The 19,144-nt window shown below is 45.6% G+C and overlaps 2 protein-coding genes across 10 annotated transcripts; one reads left to right on the top strand and one right to left on the bottom strand.

Moving 5' to 3' along the window:
* Positions 1-365: 365 nt before the first annotated feature.
* THYN1 (thymocyte nuclear protein 1) lies at positions 366-6,326 on the bottom strand. 7 transcript variants are annotated; one of them, XM_032284922.1, is made up of 8 exons: positions 6,140-6,326; positions 5,824-5,873; positions 3,861-4,039; positions 2,346-2,414; positions 1,892-1,984; positions 1,226-1,321; positions 861-1,011; positions 366-574 (listed from the first exon to the last, which is right to left on the bottom strand). In XM_032284922.1, the coding sequence occupies exons 2-8, from the start codon at positions 5,864-5,866 to the stop codon at positions 528-530; spliced, it is 678 nt and encodes a 225-aa protein (XP_032140813.1). In that variant the 5' UTR covers positions 5,867-5,873; positions 6,140-6,326; the 3' UTR covers positions 366-527. The 7 variants fall into 7 exon arrangements, with proteins under 7 accessions (XP_032140813.1, XP_032140814.1, XP_032140818.1 ...); XM_032284923.1 differs by having other exon boundaries at positions 5,824-5,904; positions 6,171-6,326; XM_032284927.1 differs by having other exon boundaries at positions 5,824-5,879; positions 6,172-6,248.
* Positions 6,327-6,332: 6 nt separating this feature from the next.
* On the top strand, positions 6,333-18,285 carry ACAD8 (acyl-CoA dehydrogenase family member 8). Of its 3 annotated transcripts, none has more exons than XM_032284919.1 (11): positions 6,333-6,542; positions 9,160-9,260; positions 9,702-9,871; positions 10,477-10,586; positions 10,967-11,043; positions 11,427-11,564; positions 13,582-13,717; positions 13,812-13,909; positions 14,239-14,391; positions 15,036-15,138; positions 17,552-18,285. In XM_032284919.1, exons 1-11 carry the CDS (start codon positions 6,434-6,436, stop codon positions 17,602-17,604), a joined length of 1,248 nt encoding a protein of 415 aa, XP_032140810.1. In that variant the 5' UTR covers positions 6,333-6,433; the 3' UTR covers positions 17,605-18,285. The 3 variants fall into 3 exon arrangements, with proteins under 3 accessions (XP_032140810.1, XP_032140811.1, XP_032140809.1); XM_032284920.1 differs by lacking the exon at positions 17,552-18,285 and adding an exon at positions 15,288-16,577 and having other exon boundaries at positions 6,348-6,542; positions 9,148-9,260; XM_032284918.1 differs by having other exon boundaries at positions 6,349-6,542; positions 9,148-9,260.
* Positions 18,286-19,144: the final 859 nt, after the last annotated feature.

Below are 19,144 nucleotides of genomic sequence, written 5' to 3'. Positions count from 1 at the left end.
TACCGCCTGTTTGAGACAAAGCACATGGCTGAGAAATGAATTCAGTTCTTATCCCTATCTGGCAGTTTGTCCAGAACTGCTCATGGGATGGTTTAATCCTCTATGGGACCCAGATGATGTAAGGGGCAGGTGAGCAAGTCTGGTGTAGAAAGACAAAAGTCCATTCCAGTGGGTGTTACCAGACTGCGGGGCGGGGGGTGGTCTCAGCCGTACATCCTGCTATTTGCTACAGAACTACTAGTGATGGTAAAGAAAGACGGCAGAGGCAGCCCTGCATCTTGGAGCAGCCAAAGGAGCCCGCTTGGAGGTAAGAGGTATGCAGTGGGGAGAATTCCACTGTACTCAGTGCAGTTTTAGAAGAAAACTTTTTCAACTTTGATATTATTTTATTGGAAAAAAGTACACAAAACCACTAGGTACACAAGCCCAGGTGAGCATAACAAGCAAGCCCTCTCACACCTTCTTTTCTCTGAAAAATCCTTGACTTCTTTGGAGTAATATTGCCCATTCCAGCAGTAGTATCTCACTTAACTTGGTTCCTTTTTCTCCAGGCTCAAAATAAAATCAAACTCTTCTACAAAATGCAAGGGAAAAAGGGAAGAATTGGGTCTTATGTCTCTTCTTGAACAGGGAAGTTATGCCAGGCACTTTTACATGGTACTAAGGCGAGCAGTCATTGAAAACGATTTACCAGGTGCAAAACCCTGTAACTCAGGTGACATTCCCTCCCTCATGGATGTTGCAGGTGAGGATGCTGACTGTGAAAGGTGAAATGCCATGCCCAGTTTAATCAGCCAGTAAATGGGAATTCATGAGGTCATCCTGGTACACAGATGATAAAGGAGAGGACCCACTCTTACCTTGAGTCAGGGGCTGAATTGATAATCTCTGGCGAGTGAAGAGAACCATATTTTTTAAGGGGCCACCAGAAGCTTTGTGAGCTTGATGATAGGATTTGAGTTCAGCCAGGGGAATGAAACGCTTCATCATCCGAACAAACTGCACATCCACCTATGTGACAAGAGTGTACATGACAGAAAGATATGTCTAGTGAGACTCTGCCTGCTGTGTTTTTAACTGCCTGCAGGAAGTTCCTAACTTCAAAGTCAGCATCACGTCATCTGAATAAGTGCTGGGCTGTGTACCTTGACCTACAGTCACCCCAACCATCTTCCTCCCCTTGTTCATCCTTCCTCTGTCATGAAATAAGAAGCACAGTCTTTACCATGGACCACTTAGGATTGTCCTCTTTGCTGGATGGGTCATAATGGGGATCGTTTTTCTCAAACTGTGTGTGGTCTGGGTAAGCCTCTTTCACGATCTGAAACCAAAACAAAAGTTTCTTATCATTTGCCTGCATTCAGCTCCACAGCCAATTTTTAATCCATATACAACTTTCATTTCTTAGCCTTCACATTCTTACCCCATCTGCCTTGCTGTAGAGCCAATGGAGGCTCAGATATCTGGAAATAATATATAGCCTAATACATAGTCTAGGAAATCAACTCTGTTTTTACAAAAGTCTCTTAGAAACAAGCTCTAAAAGCAAATGGCAAATTTTATTACTGGTACCACTGTGTTTTTCCCACCTGCACAGTTAATAATTTTATCCTGATAAGCTTGGTGGAGCTACTATCAGGACTATTTTCGAGTGAGATCAAGACTTAAGACTTAAGTCTGTGCTAGTGGGACCTGAAATGAAGGCCTACTTTGTTTGAGTTGTTGTCATATAGGAATGGGCCAAGGCAGTTTTTCCCTATTCTTGTGACAAGGAGGGTAGGCTAGGGGGAGTGTACTTTTTTGTTACCTATTTAACATGTATCCCTTTATATTGACTTAAGTTAGTCTCCATGGAGGGAAAAGGATTCAGACCAAAACCTGTCCAACTAACCTTCATAAGTCCTGCGATGCCTGGCTCTTTGCAGTTGCTATGGTAGAAGAAGGCTTCTTCTCCCAGCTTCATGGCTCTAAGGAAGTTTCGAGCCTGTCTCAGGGGAGAAGAAACAAGAATGATCCTCCCTACCAGCTGGAAAGTACTAGCTTTTAGCAGAAATCACGTCTGCTTTTATTAGATGGTTTTTTCTTGTTTGCATCTTCTCCCCAATTTGTTAGAAAGTCCTTCCCCTTTGCCAGGACACCCAAACTTTTACCACTACACTGGCCAGAACACAGGCCAATTGCAAATTTCATGCAGAGCACTTAGGGCATTTTTAAATACATTATCAGGTTTGGTTCTGAAAAAAAAGCAACCTAGGCCAAGAGGTTCTGCTACTGAATAAGTCATGAGGAGGAGGCAGGCGTTTATCCCACCTGGGTCTCAGTGAGCCTGCTCCTTACCCTCTTACCTGGTAGTTACGAACACCATCCCAGCATGTTGTCTGCTTGGGCTGTGCTTTGAGATCCTCAATGCTGAACTAGGCAAGAGGAAATAAAGTCAATCATTAATCCTTGGCCAGCTAGTAAGCATATATTGAAGCAGACAGTTCCCCCTACAGTGAGAGGGGCCACTGGCTAGAGTGGAAGTATGTCGTTACTGGGAAGTGGCTCCACAGAGACACTTGTTGGGTGAATATAAGTAAGCCTTGTGTTACCTTGTTATCCTTGCTAATTATCCTCATAATTAGTTGAATAGATATCCACTAGTTGAATAGATAATCTAGACGATAAAGTCATCTGCTGGTTACTTGCATTGCACTTTATTATGTATTTCTTCTATAATATTTCTGCTTATATTTTTCCCAGGCTACATTAAATTCCCTGAAATATACACCAACTGTTGGCAGGGAGACACCTGGGAGCATGGCAGATGGTCAGAGAAAGGTAAACTAGGATTGAGGTTGGTTAACTATAGCCTTCAGGGCAAATCTAACCCCATGCTGGATTTTGTGAATAAATTGTACTTGAAAACAACCATAGCTGTTTATGTATTATCTCTGGCCACTCTCTTGCTACAAGGGCAGGGTTGCAACAGAGACTAACATCCACAAGCCTGCAAAATTTACTATCTGGCCCTTTGTAGCAAAGGTTGGCCAACCTTTAGCCTAGATAGATAGAATTCACAAAACAGTTGATGATGATAAACTCTGCCGATTTTATTTACTTATTTACTTACTTAGTTAGTTAGTTACTTTGAGATGGAGCCTTGCTCTGTTACCAGGCTGGAGTGCAGTGGCGCAGTCTCGGCTCACTGCCACCTCTGCCTCCTGAGTTCAAGTGATTCCCCTGCCTTAGCCTCCCAAGTAGCTGGGACTGCAGGTGCACACCACCATTCTCGGCTAGGTTTTTGTATTTTAGCAGAGACGGGCTTTCACCATGTTGGCTAGGATGGTCTCTATCTCCTGACCTCATGATCGACCCGCCTCGACCTCCCAGCCTCTCAAAGGGCTGGGATTACACGCGTGAGCCACCATGCCCAGCCAATTTTATTCATTTTTACCTTTTTCCCACCCTTCAAAGATAAGAAGCTGGGGATAGAACCCTATGGTGTCCCATGTTCACTTCTCATTTAAAAAACAGCATGGGCCGGGCGCGGTGGCTCAAGCCTGTAATCCCAGCACTTTGGGAGGCCGAGGCGGGTGGATCACAAGGTCAAGAGATCGAGACCATCCTGGTCAACACGGTGAAACCCCGTCTCTACTAAAAATACAAAAACATTAGCTGGGCATGGTGGCGCGTGCCTGTAATCCCAGCTACGCAGGAAGCTGAGGCAGGAGAATTGCCTGAACCCAGGAGGCGGAGGTTGCGGTGAGCCGAGATCGTGCCATTGCACTCCAGCCTGGGTAAGGAGAGCGAAACTCCGTCCCCAAAAAAAAAAAAAAAAAAAAAGCATGAAAGGACTGGAGAAAGGTCCAGGGTCTCACCTTCACATCTACACCTTTCTCGAGTCGGCTCTCTGGCTCCGACTTCATCAGCCAGTGGCTGCTTAGATTCTTCACACAGTGTTTACTGGCTGAAGTCGTCTGAGGGTTGGAGTCCTCCACTTGATCTAATGCCTCACCTGAGTTCCCAGTTTTGGTGCGTTTTCCTGATAGCCCCTTGTCTGCAACAGGAGAAGCAAAAAGAAAAGATGATGCTTCTTAGAGGCAATGTTTCATGATGGAAAAAGCTTACACTTTGGAGTCAGACTTGGATTCAAATCATGGATCCATTACCAGCTGTAGGACCTTAATCTTACCATTAGGAAGCTTTCCTTATCTATCTATAAAAATCAGACAAGAATGCCTACCTGACAGGGTATCTTCTGGGCTATCTACTCAATAGGATAAGAACACCTTACAGAGTTGTTCAGGATTAAAGGTCCTGACAGTAGTCAATAAATGTTTTCCTTTCCTCCCTCTCTCTCTTCTATGCCTTTGCATAGGAAAGGAAAGAGGGAACTGTGCAGCTACCTGAAACTGTTTTGAAGCTTAAATGAGATAATACAAAGGGCCGAGACAATGCCTGGTATTACAGTAAGTGCTCAATAAAAGCTAGTATTATCCTCATCTCATACTTCTTTCCTTCTTGCTCACTGTGGCTCATGGCCTGTCTCCTTTCTGCTCCTTGAAGGTGCCAATAAAAGTTGAAAGAAACGGTTCATTCAGGACATCGTAGATATGGTGATGATTCGATTTCATCCTAAGACAGTGTGCCTTGAACACAGTAGGCATTCAGTAGCTAAGTTGTTAGGTTACTGTATGACAAGACCCAAGGTCTATGTGTTACCCTAGCCCTAACTTGGTTAATCTACATAACCTATGAAATGTTCTACTCTTCCTCTTGGAGGTGTGCTCCAGATCACACATCCAGTAACAGTGGAATCAAGATATGAGGTTGGAACCTGTCACTGAGGTCTATCTGAAGCTACTTAATGACTGTACTATACTGCCTTGGAATTTGGTCAAAGTCCCTACATCAATTGTCATTAAATACCATTTATGGATGTCTGATGCTCTGAACCCAGCATACCTTTCTAACCTAGTTTCGTAGTGGCCCCTTAGGAGTCACAGGCACACTGCAAATACCACATATTGTTAAATAACTGCAATGTGCTGTAGTATATCTGGAACCCGTCATTCCCAAAAGAGGTACTTCCTGTACCTTCCAATGTTCCTCCTCCATCCACTTAGAATGCCATCCATCTTTGTGAATATAAAAACGACACGTTTTCTTAGTACTACAGCTTTGCCTGTGGAAAGTCTCCCATTTTTCCAGGCTGGTCTCAAAAACTCCACTTCTTTTCGGGGCCTTCCCTGTGATTCCTCCCTCTATAACCTTAACAATCCATTCTCCTGAAACCCCTCACATCTGTTTGCAGTTTACCCGCGAGCAGGCGCTGTATATTCATTACTTTAGCACGCCACCCAGTATTTGCAATAGCAAATAGTCTTCATAAATAAAACAAACAAAAGGAACTCGACGTAGGAGCTTGGTGAGACCAGTAAAGAAGATGGAGAGTGGGGCCGGGCGCGGTGGCTCACGCTTGTATCCCAGTATTTTGGGAGGCCGAGGGGGGCGGATCATGAGGTCAGGAATTCGAGACCAGCCTGGCCAACATAGTGAAACCCCGTCTCTACTAAAAACACAAAAATTAGCTGGGGGTGGTGGCACGCGTCTGTGGTCCCAACTACTAGGGAGACAGGCGGGAGAATCGCCTGAACCCGGGAGGCAGAGGTTGCAGTGAACCAAGGCCACGCCACTGCACTCCAGCCTGGGTGACAGAGAGAGACTCCGTCTCCAAAAAAAAAAAAAAAAAAAAAAGGATAGTGATTAAGGAAAATGGAATAAAAAAATCACAAAAGGTTCTTTCTTGGGCTGCCTTTGTGCAGCCTAGGGGCAGCTCACCTGGGCCAGAAGTCTCAGACAGCCTCTTCCGGGGTCTCGACATGGTCTCCCTGCAGGGAAGTGCGGAAGGCTCTGGAATCAACCGAGACACAAGGAACGCTAATATCCCCCAAAACCCACGCAGAGCGAGATGGAGGCAACTAGAGGCAGCCTAGAGTGTCCACATTTGCAAAAGACACCTGTGTTTGAGCCCCTCAAACCCTTCCCTCCGTTGTCTGCGCCATTTCCATCTCGCATAACCTGCCCCTAAACTCTCCTCGGTTCTTTCCTTGGTCCTTCTCATCCCCCGCACCCCACTCTCACCACACAGACCCACCACTCTGCAGACGTAACCGCGGCCCCCCGGCGCGCCGGAGACTGTGCAGCGCGATCCCGCGGCGCTCGGTGGGCTATGCGTCTCTGTGGCGCCGAGATCGCGGGGAATTCTGGGAGTTGTGGTCCTGGTCCCTTGGGATACCCTCTGGGAACTGAATCGTGAGGGCTTGTGGGAGGACTAAAACACCCAGGGTGCAGTGGGGTAGGCGTTGCCGGGTCGCAGGTCCCGCCAGTGCGAATGCAGCGGCGGTCATAGGCGCCCTGGCACTCAGCTGGACAGTGAGCGGCGGCAGGGATGCTGCGGAGCGGCTGCCAGTGCCTCGGGGCACGCCTCGGCTGTCTGCCTGGCGGTCTCTGGGCCCTAGTCCAGACCGGCCACCGGAGCTTGACCTCCTGCATCGACCGTAAGGATCGCTTGCCGGGGGCGGGAGGACAGGTGTCCGCGAGGGGCCGCGGTCTCACCGCTCTATTCAGTCACCCCGGCATCAGCTCCCCCTTCCGGCCTGTCACCCCCGGCCCGGCTCCCCGCTCCGGCCGGTCAACCCCTGCCCAGCTTCCAGTTCCGGTCAGTCACCACCATCCAGGTCCTCCTCCGGCCTGTCACTCCCTTCCAGGTCCTTCTCCGACTCGTCACCCAAGCCCTGGTCCTTCTCCGGCCCATGATCCCCGCCCGGGTTCCCCTCCGGCCCGTCACCCCTAGCTCGGGTCCTCCTCCGACCTTTCACCCTCGGATGCTTAGAGAAGAGAAGAAACAAGGGGCTTTGTTGTTGCTGGGTTGGTTGGTTTTTAAAATCCTAACGGTGGGTCATAAAGGGAATGAGAATGTAAGAAGCTGGCTGAGTGCTGATGGTGGCAGGGCACACGAGATTTGCTCACACAGAAAGATTTGGTATCATAATGCTTCTGGCTAGAGGACACATTGACTCATCCAGGAAAAATAATTATTTTTGCAAGTGGGAAACTACCGGGGCCAACAAACCTGAGTGTTTGTAGGCTCTAACCAATAAATAATCTGAATGTAACAAGGAGTGGTGGGGACCCAGCAGGGAACTGAAGGAACCTGGCCAGTTTATGACTTCTCTGCCAAGCACCTTTATAAACACTTTTTTCTTCTGAAACATTTTAAAATTTATTTTAAATAAATGACAGTTTTCTTTTCAACAGAATACATCCCTTAGACATCAGATCTATAAAGTACAGTAAGGCATAGAATACTGTTTTCTTCTCAATGTCCTAAAACTCCTTCAAGAGGTGCTGCCCTGTCCTAACGTGTAGAATTTGATAACCCAGATCACTCTGGTTGATACCAAAGCAGGTAAAGAATTATTTAAAGGTGGGTTTTGTTGTTGTTTGCATCTTACTTACACTTGAGTTGCTCTGCAGTAAAAGGCTTTTCCCATTTTATTTGGGCTGTTTTTCTATTTACCTTCATCTTTTTAGTGTGTATGTACTGGCATCTGGAACTCTGCGAGTAACTAGCAAAGTTCATGAGTGGTGGTGTTTGTTTTGTTTTTTGTAGTGTATTTCTTTCTGGGAACTTAGGTAATTAGGTTGTGTTTATTTATGCATATGATTTGCATTAAACCATTTTCTGCTATTAGAATGCAACTCAGGATTTTCTTTCCTTTTTTTTTTTAAAAAAAACAAAACAAAACAAAACAAAACAGGGTTTCACCATGTTGGCCAGGCTGGTCTCGAACTCCTAACCTCAGGTGATCCACCCACCTCAGCCTCCCAAAGTGCTGAGATTACAGGCATGAGCCACCAGGCTCGGCCAGGATTTATTTCTTAAGCCTGTGGTTCCTTGAACTATTTGTTTTAGGAAGTAGCCATTTACAAAAGAAGAAGAATTGTTAACATTTAATGAGTTCTTGCTAGGATTGAAATAAAATGTTTCCATTATTACCATTTATGCCATCTTGTGTGAATGGATTTTATTTATTTATTTATTTATTTAGATATGGAGTCTGGCTCTGTCACCCATGCTGGAGTGCAGTGGTGCGATCTTAACTCAATGCAACTTCTGCCTTCAAGGTTCAAGCAATTCTTTGCCTCAGCCTCCTGAGTAGATGGGATTACAGGCGTGTGCCACCATGCCTGGCTAATTTTTGTATTTTTAGTAGAGATGGGGTTTTACCATGTTGGCCAAGCTGGTCTCAAACTCCTGACCTCAAGTGATCCGTCTGCCTTGGCTTCCCCAAGGGCTGGGATGACTGGCGAGAGCCACAGTGCAGCTGGACCATATTTATTTGTGTAACCCCAGCACTGCTACGTAGTAAACACCCAATACACATTCTTTAGGGAGTGATCTTTGAGCCATGGTCTACAGCAACCCTTGTACAAAATTGGGTAAAGAAATGGCCTGACCCCAGTCAGAGAACCATGAATTGTTTATCCCTAGTTCTGTTCCTGAGAGTAATACCTGTCATAGCTTTCTGCTCTGAGCTTTTCAAGGCAGTCTAATTTTTAATCCTCAAAACTATTCATTTCTGACATTCCCATTTTAATGAGAGTACTGATCACAGACAGAAGTGTTCTCTCCATGCTCGCACAGCCAGACATTACCGATGCCCACATTTGCCCCAAGGAACAGACTCTGGCACCTGCACTTGTGTTCTTTTGTAACGACTGGATCGCTTGCAGGCACTGAAATAAATTATTGTTCAAGTGTGTCTCCATAGTCTTCCCATAGTGCTCCTTAGTGGCACTTATAATGATCAAAGTTTTAGCACTGTGACCTCGACCTCTAGGTCTACAACTGCATTTTACTAAGTGGCTAGGATAAGAGATGTCTGGAAGTCCTCCATCCTGTTCTAGGTTGATCTGGATGTGTGTTAGAACTGTCCTTTCTCCATATGACAAGTGGAACAATGATAGAAGATGCCGTTCTCTAGCTGTTAAAGCTGTACTGTGCATGTGAAATACTATAGTAGATCCACTTTCACAGCTTCGTGGTGCTTCTTGCTGGCTACACTTCCCTGACCCTGTCCTAGAACTGAGTATATGCAATCCTGCCCACAGCTTCCATGGGACTTAATGAAGAGCAGAAAGAATTTCAGAAAGTAGCCTTTGACTTTGCTGCCCACGAGATGGCTCCAAATATGGCAGAGTGGGACCAGAAGGTAGGAATTTTTCTTGTGCTTAGACGTTCTAACAGATGTCTCAGATAGACCTTTATCTTTGTCTCCTGATAATCTAATTGTTCAATGTCTCCTCCACCTACCAACTCTTGCCACAAGTGAGAATACCGGCAGCGGATGATTCCTTTCCTAGAAAGGCATCCTGATCATCTTGTACATATGTTTTTTTGGTTAGTTGAACAACGATTTGGACATCAAACTAAGACATTTCTATAGGTAATAAAAAGAAACTTCATAATGCCAGAAAAACAGTTCCTACAGGATCCATGTTAACTGATAACCACTGTAAGATGACAAACAGGCATGTTAAGAGAATCCATATTCTCACTTACGTGTAAGCATCCTGATCTCCTTACTGTACCCTCTAAAAGGAAAGCCGTCTCTGAATCAGTTGCTGATGACCTTGCTCTCTTTTGCATATAGGAGCTGTTCCCAGTGGATATGATGCGGAAGGCAGCCCAGCTAGGCTTCGGAGGGGCCTATGTACGAACAGATGTGGGTGGGTCTGGACTGTCACGTCTTGATACCTCGGTCATTTTTGAAGCCTTGGCTACAGGCTGCACCAGCACCACAGCCTATATAAGCATCCACAAGTGAGTGCCCACGCTTGGAAAGCACAATGAAGTACACATGGGGTGACTGAGAGTTCAGATCCATAGGAAAAAGATTGATCTTGTGAGGCTGAGTGTCCTCAAGGAACACGCTAGGTTTGCTGCTGCCTGTTGGACTTGATTCTGTTGTCCTTTGTATTGCTTAGAGAATCAGGGCAGCCAGCCTTCCCAGAAATCTTAAGATTGAGCTGGTACCAGGAGACTTCTCCAATAGAGTGGACAGGGTCCTCTCACCCGTTTCAGTCCAAAGATGGAACTGCCCGTGATTTGAGGAAGTAATAGAAGGTACTAATAGCAAGTACATATAATGCTTTGATTTTTAGAGGCTTGTGTAACCTGACTAGAAGTAGTATAAACGTCCTGGTGAGAAGTACATGGGCCTGGTTATCTCTGGGTAGTCCATATTCCAGGAATATGTTTTAATCCAGCCCTTTCCTTTAAAGTGTCTTCCCAGTTGTGACTTTCCCCTTCCCAGTCTTCTGCTTTGCTGCCCTGCCCTTTGTTCTCTTTCCCCTTCTTCCCCGGTTTTTTTTTTCTTTTCCACCGTTATTTCTGTTGACGTCTTTTCTTCTTGGTTTACCTATTAGCATGTGTGCCTGGATGATTGATAGCTTTGGAAATGAGGAACAGAGGCACAGATTTTGCCCACCGCTCTGTACCATGGAGAAGTTTGCTTCCTACTGCCTCACTGAACCAGGTGGGTTTGCCACACTGCACTGAGATACAGCAGAGAGAGAGGCGTGCCTCAGATGGCATCACCCATCACTCCTTCCAGCCTGTTGGCACGTTGAGCCACTATTTACCAGTATGTTTGACCAAGAAGTAATAGTGTCCTATGACCTGATGTCAGAAGAACCAGGCGGCCTATATGGTGGGTTGGGAGATAGACAGTGGCCTGACTGGTGCGAGCAGTTTTCCACCAAGTACGGAGTTTCTTTGGCCACCTGGATTTTGCAGCGGCACCCTCTGACCAGTGTCTGTCCAGGGAAGATTTCCTAGGAGATAGAATTGTGCTGGGCTCCCTTGACCTCACTGACTTTCTCACCCTCTCTCTGCTGTCTTTTGATCTCTCCTCAGGAAGCGGGAGTGATGCTGCCTCTCTTCTGACCTCTGCTAAAAGACAGGGAGATCATTACATCCTCAATGGCTCCAAGGTACTAGCATGCGTCCTCCCAGAGCACCTTGGAGATTGTTCCCAGCTTCCTCCTGACATCCTCTGGTTCCTTCACATCTACGGGTTAATACTCCCATAGGATTTTTATGTGTTGGGAAGAGAATCTCTGACTCATTTCTCCTTCTTTATTCTCATTGTTTCTATCTCTCCTGATCTATTCCAGATCATTTTACTGACTTTTGTCTATCCTTTTAATACTCTCATGAACGAAATCTCTGATTCTGCAGTCACTGCAGCTACCTTTACCCCTCCTCAATGTCTGTGTCGTTAGACCTTATTGTTAGGAGGACCCCAGTGGTGTTCCCAGACGCCACGAGAACTCATGCATTCCCTGGTCCTTGTGTACCCGTTTTACCCTCACAGGCCTTCATCAGTGGTGCTGGCGAGTCAGACATCTATGTGGTCATGTGCCGAACAGGAGGTCCAGGCCCCAAGGGTATTTCATGCATCATTGTTGAGAAGGGGACCCCTGGCCTCAGCTTTGGCAAGAAGGAGAAAAAGGTGAGTGGCTGTTGGGTAGGAAACAATTCAAGTTATGAGATTCTGCCATGTGCCAGCCCAACTGCTGCTCTGTTTCAGAAAACAGGGTTGCATACTTGCTATCCTACCTTTGAAGCAACTGCTTCTATTAGGATTTTCAACAGGAGCATATAAAATACAGTAGGGCATTGTTAGACACTAGGCCTCCAGGGAAAGTGACAGAGTTTGCCAGTAAGTTCCACAAGCCACCTGTTATTTAGTGTTCTCACCTCTCCTGCCTCCACTTTTGGCCTGTGTTTCTTATCCAGCTTCTTATGTTGGTGGACTTCGTTACTCCAGGGAGAGACACTTAGAGAAGACCTGGGGTTCACCACAGGTCTCACTAATGGAAGGCATGTGGTCCCTTTTTTTTCTTTGATTAAAAATAAAGTAAAACTCACTGGAGATGATTGCGGGTATTTCAGCAACCTAAGGACACTTAGGTACTATAGGTGCTTTGAAAAGTAAGACACTTCCAGGATCAAGAAATGCCATGGCCAGGCAATGAACAGATCTGTGATTGTGTCACTGTAATTGGTAGTAAGGGTTCAAGACCCATTCAGATTTTTTTAGGCCAGATGCTCAAAGCAGTCATCTCTCTCTAGCTTGTACTGTTACACGGAAGACTCTGTGAGAGAAGGCAAGTAATGAAATGACCCCCAAGTGTACCTCTTTCTCACAGCTCCTCGGGTTTCCATGTTTTCCTACAGGACCCTTCCTGATCCTCTGTAACTGCCAAGGCACGATGCATTTTAGCACCCCCTTCTTTGTGGTACACAGCAGCCATTTCCTAGGTTTCTGCTGTGTACAAAGCCTATGCTAACTCCTGGGCAGAAAGACCTTCAATACAAGGCTTAGAAATGGGGTTTATCCTCTCAACAAAAGAGAGCAAGGAAATGATGTAAAGGCAGTCATATTTTCAGAGCCAGAAAGGGAGTGGGAGATTTTAGATAGTTTGTGGGTTTCAAAATGGATCCCTAAGCCTTAAAGTTATTTGAAGCCTTGGAGTACCTGGGAGAGGAGATGAAGGGGATCGCGTAGTGGGGCCTTATCTGTTTATATGCAAGATTTTGTTCAAAGACAGAGGCTCCGCTGCTGTTCTATCCTACTCCCTTGTTTTATTATCAGGGAAACAAAGACCACAGAGAAATCGAGTGATTTGTCTACATGTGAAAAATACAGCTAATTAATTGCATGACGTAGACTATATCTTAAGAATTCAAACTTTTCTCTGAGCTTATGACTAACAGCCAGATGTCCTGCTAGACCAGCTCTTTTGGGGGCGTGGGGAAACGCACACACACACACACACGCGCACACACACACACACACACACACGCACACACACACACACATTTGTAATGTTTGCCAATTTCTATGACATAACTTCTCTCCCCATGGCTGATTTCAGGCCACCACTGTGATATCGTGGAATGCTGAGGTAGGGGAAAAAAAGTACATGATTAGCTCCCATGAGCAAGCGCCAGCACGTGACTGTGTCCCTGCAGCTAAATGCCAGACGAGGTGTTGCTGGCAGTGCATGTTATTTCTTCCGTGTAATGATGTTAATCTTTAGGAACAATGAGCATTTCAAAAGACAAGTGTGGCTATTGCTAAGGCCCTTAGAAGTGAATAACGCTCCAGATTGTCCTTATATTGTCTCTGTTCTTGTAAAAAGAGTGTTCTCAATTAGAGGCACTGAATATGAGGGCAGTTTGTGCCACAATCCTAAAAGAAGTCGTAAGAAGTGTCTGTAGGTTAGTCAGGTAGGGTAGACATTATAAAGCAGATTCTCTTAGTAAGTTAGAAAATGCTTAGCTGTAACATATCTTTGTGACTGTTGATGGGCCTTTAAATCTGAACTTTTTCTTTTTCCTCATTTTAAGTTCTTGTGGGTCTAATTCTTGGGTGCTGAAACCCATACCTCACAGGCTTCTGTCTCCAGGTAAGACTGTCCTACCTGCTGGATTGTAAAAAATCAGTCCCTGATTTTTGCCAGGTGGGGTGGAACTCGCAGCCAACACGAGCAGTGATCTTTGAAGACTGTGCTGTCCCCGTGGCCAACAGAATTGGGAGCGAGGGGCAGGGCTTCGGCATTGCCATGAAAGGACTGAACGGAGGGAGGATCAACATTGGTGAGACACGAAGGGCTGGGGCAGGGAGGTAGCGGGCCGGGACTGGCAGTGACATTTCCAGCTCAGTGGGAATGTCAGCGCCCTTCCCTGACAGCTTCCTGCTCTCTGGGGGCTGCCCACGCTTCTATCATCCTCACACGAGACCATCTCAACGTCCGGAAGCAGTTTGGAGAGCCTCTGGCCAGTAGCCAGGTAACCTCTTCCTTGCCTTCACATGGCTTTCCACTATTTTCTAGGAGAGAAGCCAGGAAATCCCTCCATAAGCCTCACCACTGTCTTCGACTCTTGCTTTATTTCTATCCATCTTTTTTCAGGATATCTTTAAGGATTTGAAAGTGTCGGGTGAGTGAAGTGGACTTAGCATTTATACAGGAATAAATTTCCTCTGTAGAAGAAGCAAGAGTCTTTGAAGCTTTGGATCACTTAGGAAAGGCGCCTCAGAGATGTCTTACCAAGGCTCCTGGACCAGGTGGTGGTCTAAGCCCCTCAGTCTTGTCTGTTCTCTTCTCCCTGTGCTGCAGTACTTGCAATTCAAATTGGCAGATATGGCAACAAGGCTGGTGGCCTCACGGCTGATGATCCGCAGTGCAGCCGTGGCTCTGCAGGACGAGAGGAAAGATGCAGTGGCCTTGTGCTCCATGGCCAAGCTCTTTGCTACACATGAATGCTTTGCTGTAAGTGATCCCTTTGGCTCTCCTGGGATAGACAGGGAACAGCTGCTAGGCCCAGGAGTCTTGAGAGGCATGAGTCAGCTTTGGGACCCAGCCTTCCCGGAATGCCACAAGGATCACCTTAAGCTTAAGGTGATAAATTAACTCATGAGTGGCCTGCGTGGGAGCTCATAGCTGGCTTTTAGGTCTGCTGCATGCCGTAACACACTTTATTATGTCACTGTTGTTTGCTTGTGTTCTAGATGAAAAACCACCTTTGGAAGGTTCACAGCAGCCCAAATTTAGTGCTCTGCCATGTTTACATTGTCAGGGGCGGAGCTCCACTGAGGCGGCATTGCCGCTAGGGGAAACCGTAGCTTCTTATTCCACAGGGTGGCTGTGGGCAGCTTCTGCCTGGCAGGTAATAAGCGACACAGGTTGAGGGCTTTGAGTCACCTGTCTGGTGGGAACTGATAAGTTCAGTAGATGAACTTCCCTTGTCTCTGACCATACAGAATGTTGAGGCCCTCTTTGAGCTTGGCTGCTTATGGTTCTTTCTCTCATCAGTTTACCACAGGCTGCCAGATCGTGGGCTGGGGTAGAAGGGGAAGCTGCTTTCTTTACAGCCTTCCCAGAGTCCAAGACGTCTAGTCCCTGTCTCCCTGCAGATCTGCAACCAGGCCTTACAGATGCACGGGGGCTATGGCTACCTGAAGGATTATGCTGTTCAGCAGTATATGCGGGACTCCAGGGTCCACCAGATTCTAGAAGGTAAAAATTGCCAGAAGCTATTCTCTTCCCTTCAGAACTGGCGACAGGATCGCTGCTTTCCCCAGTGTGTCTGTCCCCATGCCACCAGGGCCTCAGAGTCCTGTCAAGCCCTGTCTATTTCAAGGCTTTTCCTTCCTCCCTTTCCACAGAGCTGCTCTGGCAGGGGCTTGGTGCACAAGCACAGCTCTAGCCTGGAGTCCAGAGACTCAGCTTCATCACAGTGGGTGGGCATCAGATCGTTCTGCTTCTGCTCTTTTCCTCTGTAGATTTGCGAGAAGGGTGAACTGAGATTATGGATGAGAAAACATGTTGAAAACTACAGCCGTCTTTTCTCTAAGGTTATAAAGTATGTGGTTCTCAGGAATCCAAGAACAGTGATTTACAGGGCAAATGTTAGCCAGTATGGTCATCAGTAGCTCTAAACTGATTATCAGCCAGATGGTCTAAATATCTGTCTGTATATTACTAGTGTATTTTTCAATAAAATAAACCATCAGTGTATGGATATCTTCTTGGTAGTCACAGACATTCTGTCTAGGAAACATGTAAGCCGTTGGGGTCAGGCTCAGAGCCTGGCCGTCTCTACTCCCTACAGCCAGTGCGGAAGTCTTGAAATGACACGACTCTTGGAAAAGCAGGAGGGGCGGAGCCTTCTCTGAGTGACTTCAGTGAAGCAACATGAGGCTGCCTTGCTGGAAACATTATATAACGGGGCCTCCCAGCCCATTTCACAGCAGTCTCCTCAAACCTCAGCCTGCGCTGGAATCACCTGGAGGGCATGGGAGGCCCCAGAACATCTGCTCCAGTGGGTCTAATGGAGGGCCAGGAATTTGTATCTCTAATAAGTCTTCAGGTGAGGCAGCGGCAGCTTGTCTGAGAACCATACTTTGAGACTCACCATGCTGGTGTTATGTCTGAGTCACACGCTACCAAAGGTTAGACTACTGCGTTCTTCTGTAAACCTCTTTCCAGAAAGATGTTTCTGAGCTCAGTCGCTAGTGTTCAAACTGAATTTCCCAGAGTGCGTTTCCTTTCATTACTCTTGCAATTGCTTTCTCACTCAGCTTTATGTGCGTGGGAAACTTCGCCTTCATTCCAACTCTCTGTCAACCCTGCAGTAATAAGTGGGAAGCATTTATTTTGGGTTACACCATCATCCACTTGTAGAAGAATTGGGGCACTCTTCACTTTATCACTTTGTTTCATCATGGACTTTACTGTTGGATAAATCTACAGTGTATGCTTTATTTGAAATGTTGGAACTACTGATTCCTCAAGGGAGTTTATGTTTCTTTTTGCATTAAAGGCCACCACTAAAAATGAAGCAAATAATTGATACCCTCCTTTCAGGGAAAATATTTTCATTCTTTTATGTCAGTTTTCTGATTACCAAAGAAATGTGTATTTATTGTTGAAACCTTATAAAATTAGGAAAAGTAGGCTGGGTGCAGCGGCTCACACCTGTAATCCCAGCACTTTGGGAGGCCGAGGTGGGTGGATCACTTGAGGCCAGCCTGGCCAACAGGGCGAAATCGCATTTCTACTAAAAATGCAAAAAGTTGGCGGAGCACGGTGGCTCATGCCCGTAATCCCAGCACTTTGGAAGGCCAAGGGAGGTAGATCATATGAGATCAGGAGTTCAAGACCAGCCTTGCCAACATGGTGAAGCCCCCGACTCTACTAAAAATACAAAAAATTAGCTGGGCGTGGTGGTGCATGCCTGTAATCCCAGCTACTCAGGAGGCTGAGGCAGGAGGATTGCTTGAACCCGGGAGGTGGAGGTTGCCGTGAGCTGAGATTGCACCATTGCACTCCAGCCTGGGCAACAGTGAGACTCCATCTAAAAAAAAAAAAAAAAAAAAAAAAAATTTAGTTGGGCATGGTGGTTCATGCTTGTGGTCCTGGCTATTCAGGAGGCTGAGGCAGAAGCATTTCTTGAACCTGGGAGGCAGAGGTTGCAGTGAGCCAAGAGCAAGCCACTGCACTCCAGCCTGGGTGACAGAGCAAGTCTGTCTCAAAAAAAAAAAAAGTAAAAGAAAAAAATCACTTGTGTTTCCACATCCAGAATGTTATTTTGGTATATCCCTTTTAGGCATTTTACTATGCCTTTGTTAGTACATGTTTAATTTTAATTAGAATTATACGATATATACTGTTTTTATTCTGCCTTTTTAAACTTCATATAAGCATTTTTACCGTCAGAAGTTTTTAAAAAAGTAAATATTATTTCTTGACATATTTTGGTACTTTCTAGAGAAGTCTCTGATAATCTCATCTCCCTCAGGAGAAAAGCAGTGATTCTAATTTAAATCTGCAACTACCCTGAACTAGACCTGGAGCAGCCTGGTCAGAGCTTTACCGAACTCTCAGACTTCACTGCTATGAAAGTCTTCCTTCTTCCTCCCTCTTACAGGTAGTAATGAAGTGATGAGGATGCTGATCTCTAGAAGCCTGCTTCAGGAGTAGAACCCACACTTGCTGTTCTGGCCTGGTGTTCATTGTGACTGCCTTCAGTGTTGAGTGGTGCCATGTGGGCTGCTGTGTTCCAAAGGAATCGTTGATTAGACCCAAGGGCTGAGCTCCTCCAGGGCAGGACCTACGCCCTGTGTGTTGGTAGCAGCAGCATCTCCCAGACTGGAGCAGAATTCCCAGTGGAACCAGAAGAGCTGGCCTGATGAGAAATGGCAGAAGAACATATACTACCTTGTTTTCCTACTGCCAGAAAGTGAAGATTCACTGTCAAGCCAAAGTCCTTTCTTGGATCCACTTTGATTAGTCTGCATTTTGCTGATTCACTGGATCCCTCCTCTACGGACCTGGGGACTTTCATTGAGGCTCTTTGTGATTCTAGAGCAAAGGTGTGGGAAGGGGAAATGGGAGAATGCCCTCCTGTCTGTGTCATTCTCTGTGCCATAGCTACAGATGCAGAAGGTTTCTCTGAATAGCACTCTTCTGAATGTAAATCATGATAAAATGTATATTTAGGAAACATTCCTAAGCTGTGATTTAGGATATATTTCTACTTCCAGACTGAATATCAAGGGCTGAGACTTTACAATTTTGAGTATTGGTTGGGTTTCATATTAAGAAGCCTGTGGCCTAGGAATGGTACTCAGTGTTTCTTTTCCTGATAAATACTTTGAATATATTTATTTTTTTCTGAGTTTTTGTTTCCTTTTCTGAAGTTATTCCTCTTTTTAAACATTTTTAATCACCACATTGATAAATAAAATCTTCCTCTGGCTCTACTAAAGTGATTTTTATTTTATCTTTTTAATCCTTTACAACTATTTTGAAATGTTTAATTATGTTTGATTAAACACTTAACTAGATTTTGGAATAATAATCAAACATCTCTCCTTGTCCAATTTGGCTTTTAAGAAGTAGGCTTCTTAAATTATTAGTGACTTTGCAAACTAAGCATTGTTTATGATGTATGAAAGAGGAATTATAGTAAGATTCAAAGATGGGGACTTTAGGAGACCTTGGTTTTGTTTCCTTTTTATTTTTGTTATTTTTGAGACAGAGTCTCGCTCTGCTGCCCAGGCTGGAATGCAGTGGCATGATCTCAGTTCACGGCAACTTCTGCCTCTTGGTTTCAAGTAATTTATGCCTCAGCTTCCCAAGTAGCTGGGACTACAGGCATAAGCCACCATGGCCTGCTAAGTTTTGTATTTTTAGTAGAGACAGGTTTTTGCCATGTTGGCCAAGCTGGTCTCAAACTCCTAGCCTCCCAAAGTGTTGGGGTTACAAGCATGAGCCACTGTGTCCCGCCTGGGGGACCCTGTTATAACTTATTATATAACTGCATCCCCTCATCCCTATAGAAAAAAATGTGAAAAACATTAACTACAGCCAGTGTTTAGAGAGAATAAAATATGTGTCTAGCAACAAATACTGTCTTTTTTTGAATGCACACTCTCTATGTAAGGAAATTTTGGGTACTGCAGGAGGACAAGCTGTGGGTATACTACAGTTTAAAATGTATTTCTGCCAGCCAAGGCCT

The sequence above is a fragment of the Sapajus apella genome, unplaced genomic scaffold, assembly GCF_009761245.1.
Source record: "Sapajus apella isolate SASKATOON/1434 unplaced genomic scaffold, GSC_monkey_1.0 scaffold16, whole genome shotgun sequence".
Lineage (NCBI taxonomy): Eukaryota > Metazoa > Chordata > Mammalia > Primates > Cebidae > Sapajus > Sapajus apella.
This window is presented reverse-complemented; position numbering and strand designations above follow the sequence as displayed.